This window comes from Mus caroli, unplaced genomic scaffold (assembly GCF_978045245.1).
Source record: "Mus caroli unplaced genomic scaffold, Mus_caroli_1 scaffold_1, whole genome shotgun sequence".
Taxonomy (NCBI): domain Eukaryota; kingdom Metazoa; phylum Chordata; class Mammalia; order Rodentia; family Muridae; genus Mus; species Mus caroli.
Window position 1 is genome coordinate 172,621,185 of NW_028227256.1, and position 6,809 is coordinate 172,627,993.

A 6,809-nucleotide genomic window follows, 5' to 3' on the forward strand; every position below is an offset into this window, starting at 1 on the left:
CTCTCGCTCTCTCGCTTGCTTGTTCACTATCTGCCCCCCAATTCTGGCAGTGAATCTGAACTTTCTTTCTTTTTTTTTCTTCCTACCTTCCTTCCTTTCATTCATTTTTGCCAGTTTCTGGCTGTAAACCTGAACTCCAGGAATGCATTCTTTTATCCCATCTCAAGTATGAAGGGAGAGACAGCTTGCTAGAGTGTTATATTGAAGTGCAGTTGGCACTCAGCTCAGCAGTTGCAGTTCTATTAGCTGGGCTTCCTTTTCTGGCCTCAGTGGGAGAGGAAGTGCCTAGCCTCACAGAAATTTGAGATGCCAGGGTATGAGGATATCCAGTGGGGGGCACACCTGCTCAGAGCAGAAGAGGAAGGAGTATGGAGGAAGAATTATGGGAGGGCCTACTAGAAGGGGGTCAGTGAGCAGGATGTAAAGTGAATAAGTAAAAAAAAAAAATTAACTAATTAATTTCAAAAGAAAAACTCAACAGAAAAAAAAGAATGGAGGTGAACATGTGTACTAGTCTTGTGTTGAATAAGAGGGCTGAGGAGGGATTACTGTCCTGTGAAAGAAGTCTAGGCAGAGTTTTTAGAGAGCACTGTTTCTCAAAGTGGCACTCATAGGCGACCTGCATCCTATTCCGCAGATGCTATCTCTGTATCTCAGAGGGACTCATTCTGAAAATATCTGTGCAACTGGGGACTTGCATTAAGGCAGATTCCCCATAGAACAAGCTCAAAGTAGCACAACCTGTTTCTCCCAGTGCTTAGCTCTTTAACTCCCCAGCTCACCAATGTCCACGTATCTCAAGGTGCCTCCGATAAAAAGACCAACATACAGCAATAAGACACGAGTAAGGGCACATTTGGAACATTTACCTCATAGGGATCTTGTGGCAGACAAAGCAGAAACTACACATATTTTTAAGTGCAGAATGGTAATCCTTGTCTCCTCCTCGACCTTTTCTTTCATCCTGAAATAATTTATATTTCCAAAAATATGAACAATTGAGCTTTCTTGGTTATTTCAAAACAAGAGCCAACCCTCAACATCCTTCCCAAATGGTGTTTGTTTGTTTGTTTGTTTGTTTGTTTGTTTGTTTGTTTGTTTTATAATTCCCAAATACCAATTGCAGGAGCCTCCTCTGGGACCTTATACAAATTCTTGGGGTCACCCATAGCACACACTGTCATTACTGGCTTCTGCTCTTGTATGCCTCTGGTCTATAGACGTTCAGTTGATTGTCCCTGTAAACTGGAGCTGCACCAGGGTCTGACTTGGACTTGATGCTTGAAAAATATGTTTGCCAAATGAGCCAGCGAGCTAAAGGGCCCCAGGACGCCGCCTTGACGCACACTCTGCAGTTTTCATGGGCTCTACCCTAAGGAATGGCCGGACTTGCTTTCATGTTAAATTAAATATGTTTGTATTAAAATCAGCTTCCTGTGATCCTAACCAAGATATGTTCTAAAACTGCTGCAAATAGAGCAGAGCGAACACCAGGATGCTTTGGGGATCTAAATACTTGTGAAGTCTTTGTGTGTGTGTGTGTGTGTTATAAAATGTTTTAAAGAACTCCAAGCAAATTTAAAAGGGATCTACTGGATTTTGACTAAGTGCTAAAAAAAAAAAAAAAAGAAAAAAGAAAAAAGAAAAGGAAAATAAAAAAAGATCCTTTAATTCCCTATCCAAATACTTCAAGCTTAAATTTACTGGCAGCTATTTCAGAGGAAGATGGTGACTCTAAGATCCTTGGTTTGTTATAGAGAAAATGTTTTTGTCGTCAAATGTTTAGGGGGGGATTAAAGGGAATTTATGGCTTGGTGGGGGGAAGTAATAAATGTGGTAACAATGCAATGTCTAAACTGTCCTGACTTTCTGCAATTGCTGACTACAAAAACAGCATTGAAATGTTGTAGCTAAAAGGACTTACTTTCACATCATGCTTGAGACGCCTGCCTGGATCAGCGGGTCTTCTATTGTTTAAGGAAAGTTAAATCAATTACACAGGAGATAAATTCTGTCATTAGCTCATTTGTGACAGAGCTCAGGGAACATATTCAAGAACTGTTTTTTCCCCCAAGAAATTTAATCAATATAAGGTATATTTTTCTTAAGGTCAAGATACAGCCTGTTCAGATTCTTTTGACATACTTCATGTTTAAATAATTTTATTTTTAAGGAAATATCACAAGAGTAAAAAAATAAATAAATGAATCTGATAGATCGGATTCTTTCTTGCTGTGCCCTGTTTTTCTATTAATGGAATCCTACCTTGAAGGCTTATTTCTATTTCTTTAATAAAATCAGTTGTGACTTGTTAGCATATATAAAAATTTGTAAAGAAATGTTTTAGCAAAGTACTCTTTGGCCTTGGAAGGACTTGCCTGTAATCATAATGTGATACTCTTGTGTTCTGTCCTTTTATTATTTAAGGGTGTTACAAGGTTAGAGGTGATAGTACATTGCCAGTGTTCAATAGTGAGGTCAATTAATGCAAAATTAATCTTTAAATGGCACTTTCCTTTAAGTGATGCCTCTGATGGACACAGTGAGTTTTTCTTTGGAATGTATTTAGGAAAAAAAAATCTTGACATGTTAAAAGTCCTACTGGCAATGGTAGCATATCCTTGAATCCTAGCTCTTAGGAGGTTACAGCAAGATTTCACATTCTTGAGCAACCTGGGTTCGCTGTGAGACCTTATCTCCTAAACCAGCGGGAAAAGGATAATCACAATGCAGTTGTTCTAATTAGTTATTATTTATATATTTATTTATTTACTTAGGGTATCAATTAAATGATAATTTCCCCAAACACAGTCAAAAGAATGACCCATGGTGAATAGTGCCTTTGGGAACTGTAAGAGAGGCTCCAGGGAAAAAGAAGCAGAGAGCCTTTTATCTCAAGTGAAACTTGTTCCCTGGATTGTTCTTGAATGTGATTTTGTGCCTCCTGTGACAACCCTTTCCCTTTAATTCATCAGACATGTATATTGTTGTTGGATGTCAAATGATAGCTATAGAACCCAGTCTGGTCAGTGTACCCTGACTCTGCGTATGCTCTTCTGCCTTCCTTTCACAGAGCCTCTCTCACAGTTCCCCAAGGCACTGTTCACCATGGGTCATTCTTTTGACTGTCTCCCAATAGATAATTGCTTCCATGCTTGATGAAGTTTAATTGTTGCAACTGTCCACAAATTTCATTCCAAATGTCTTTTTATGTCTAGGTGAGTTTGGTATAGAGAAAATGAACCTGAAGTCATTTTAAATCTTCATGTGAATTCTTACATGGTCATCCTTAATTATGAAAATACTTCTGAGTTATATACTAGTTGATCCCTCTTGTAATTCCCTAATATATCCCATACCAGGACCCACAACTTCACATGAGTGAACCGTTTTATCTCTAACGATTTCTAGTTTAAAATCAAATATTGGAGGCATTCTTGTGTGTCTTATTTCTCAGTAATTCAAATCTTTAATGAGTTACTCCTTACCCTCTTTATATAAATAAAGTAGCTTTCTGTGGTCCCCGTGGGCTTCTGTTTAAATAAGTTGTCTTCTTCCCCACTTAGAGTCAAAGAAGCCGAGGAAGTGTGTAGGCAGAAGAAAGGAAAATCACTCTATAAAGTAAAACCGAGACATGACTCTGGGATTGTAAGTATTGACTATTCTTGTTTTCAGCTTGTGATTTGTCTTTGCAATATGTACAGTTATGTAATAATATTCCAGTCATATTTATCTTGGGTTTGGATAAATAATTAGCTTCTAATTCCAGCAGTCTCTTTTCTTTTTGTCCTTAATCCGGGCTTTGTAGTTGAGTCAGTTTCCAAGTTGAGCATTTGAAACTTGGGATATTAAGACATATGTGAGAGCCTGTGTCCACCTCTTGGGGCAGGAAGATAGCCTGGACGTTCTCGTTATGCACAAGTCACTGTTGCACTTTAACCTGAGTGACTAGTAGGAGATTTGCTACATAAAATAACAAATAGGATAGGAAATGACAAATGCTCTCAAGTAGTCTATCTGTCTAAAAGTATGGTCTAGGCATCTTCCTTGGCCATGTCCTCCATTACAAAGCAAACAAACAAACAAAATAACTACCAACTTGTATAACCTTAGAGAGAAATGTTGGTTATAAAGGCAGATTCTCCCTTCTGGAACTGTAGACATTTTGTTGAGGGTTTTTGAAGGTGTTTTGAAGGTGTTGCCAGAGTAAGTAAGTAGTCCTGGTTTAGATGAACATTTAGGACACGAAATAGAAGCATTTTAAGATTTGTTTTCATTTTTGATTCACCATTGTATTTATGGATCTGTATTTATTTGTGGGTGCAGATACCTAAAGAGGTGGGGAGAGGGCTTTGGATCCTCTGGAGCTGGAGTCTCAAAGGTTGTGAATGACTTCGCATAGGTTCTGGAAACTGAACTCTGGGTCTCTACAAAAACAATGCATGACTTAACAGCTGAGCCATCTCTCCAGCCTAACTGAAGCCCCTTGAATTGGATTTAGTATAACATAGTCTAAATAAAATAGACAGTACAGATAACTCAAACTGCCTTAGGGTTAAGTAGCCCTGATTAGAAAATATCTCTATCTTCAGATAAAATTTATTTTCCCATCAGCTTTTCTGTATCAAAATCAGTCTTATCTGATGGTAAATTTCTGATGCTGCTCTCTAATAAAAGGTTAATAAAGCCATATTGAATAAGAGGAATGATTATCAGCTAATACTTATTATGCTGCTATGAGATAGAAGAGAATTTAAACATTTCAACCAAGAAATCAGTCCACTGGTTTTGATTCTGTATTGATGCCTTTGCATGTGTATGTATTTGTTTTTGTTTTTAGAAAGCGAAGATAAGCATGAAAACGTGATCTGTGACCAGAACAGCAGAAGAAAACAAGACATTGAAACACCTTGCACAGCATCCACCTGACCTGAGGGAGGGAAGGAGGCTCCGCCCTCCTAGTCATCTTCCTCTGAACCTCTTGCATAATCTTCATGTTTTCTAGGGAGTTTGTTGATTGTTGAAATTTATTGTATGTTCCTTTAAAATGACAAAAGCAGTAGACCTGCAGAGATTGGACACCTTTCCTTTTTGTAAACATTGTGGTGTTATACCAACAGACCGAAGTGGCACGTCTAAGAGGCACTATCTGCATTAATTCTGAACACAATGAGCCCTAGCCTATGGTTTCTCTCTTGTTGCAACAAAAATATTTTCCTTTTTACTGACAACCAGAACTCCACATCGATGTGGTTAGACTTGTGGGTAAACTTCGTTCCTAGTGAGTTCTTTGTAACTACTTGACTTCTGCTTATACAGTGTCTATTTGAGAAGTAAATACCATCAATATGTCATGATTCATACCTCTCCCGTGCTTAAGTTGCTCTCTATGATATTTCCCTTGAGGCCCTATGAAAAACTGGTCTGCAGCAGAGGTAAATGAAATCATGGGATGTTTCTCTATGTCTAACACTGCAATAACCTCCTCTCTCTCTCTCTCTCTCTCTCTCTCTCTCTCTCTCTCTCTCTCTCTCTCTCTCTCTCTCTCACACACACACACACACACACACACACTTCTCTATCTTACACACATACACATAGTTTCTCACTCATGGACAGATACACATACACACACATTCTTTCTCACACACATACACAAGCTTCACTTAATATTTTCAAGAAATTTGAGCAAGTAAAGTTTATGACATTGTGAAATTTATTTTTTGACAACCACTTATTGTAAAAAAAAAATAGAGAAAAAATAGATGGATCAGATTTATCAGGACCATGTTAAATAAAATACCTGTCTGCATATTTTGACATACCTGGGTTGTGATCATGTGTTACAGCAGGTGATCTACCACAATGATGTAAGGATGATGTATTCGTTTCTCATCTAAAGGGCCCTAGGGAGGGAATTTATTCACTCTGTCAGGAAAAGATTGGTAAGTTTCCTATTCTTTCAAACCTATTCAAGCCAGATCATAATCGATTAAGATGGTTTTATATAACATCAATAGTTGTTCTTTTCAATTGCTGCTAATAATATTTGTTGAGAGTTATGGTTTTAGAAAAGGGGAAAAATTATTGCTATTGCAAACCAGTTACAGACAGCAACTTAAAAATAACGTTCTAAATCATAGCTATACTTGTATTTATGTAAAGTATGATCTCTTGCCTTTTACTTTGTATTTTGAGTGCAAAGAAACAGTAGTGTTTTATTTTCTTCTGCTGTTGTTTTGTAGCTTTCCTGTCCCACAGTCCTTCCAATGTGTACATACCACTCTTCGATGAAGTAATAGGGCATTTAACAAAGATCGCTATGTGCAATACTGTATTTAGTGTTTCTATTTCAATTTTTTAGGATGTTAATTTATATGAAAATAAAATGAATAATAAAATATTTCTGTGTCAGCTGTGTGCATATCATATATATATACATATATATGTATGTATGTATGTATATAAAGACACTGTGTTCAACTTTTGCCAGGGACTAGGGGTGGGAAATAAATGAACTAAATATCAATCGTTTCAGGATTCTGGAACTTAAGGCTCTCATGCTACCTGAGTCAGAAATCCTGATAAAATATTAACTCTTCACCCAGTTTTTTCTTTCCTGAGATCTGACAAATATTCTACTGTCCTAATATCCATTTCCAATGAGATACTATACCGTAAAATTTATTATATGCAAGACCAGATTCAGTTTGTCATCTTCTCCCTCCAAATTTCATTCTTCTGTGTTATATTTCTCAGGAAACAAAGCCTACATCCTCAGGTACAGGAGTCATTCTTTATATCTTACT

The 6,809-nt window shown here is 37.3% G+C and overlaps 1 protein-coding gene across 1 annotated transcript in view; it reads left to right on the forward strand.

The window, feature by feature from the left end:
* Fmn2 (formin 2) overlaps positions 1-6,403 on the forward strand; it is a 326,068-nt gene extending 319,665 nt beyond the window's left edge. Inside the window, exons 17-18 of the mRNA XM_021173977.3 lie at positions 3,567-3,648; positions 4,841-6,403. Coding sequence (XP_021029636.2) covers positions 3,567-3,648; positions 4,841-4,867 — 109 coding nt within the window. The 3' untranslated portion in view covers positions 4,868-6,403. The remainder of the gene's footprint in view (positions 1-3,566; positions 3,649-4,840) is intronic.
* Positions 6,404-6,809: the final 406 nt, after the last annotated feature.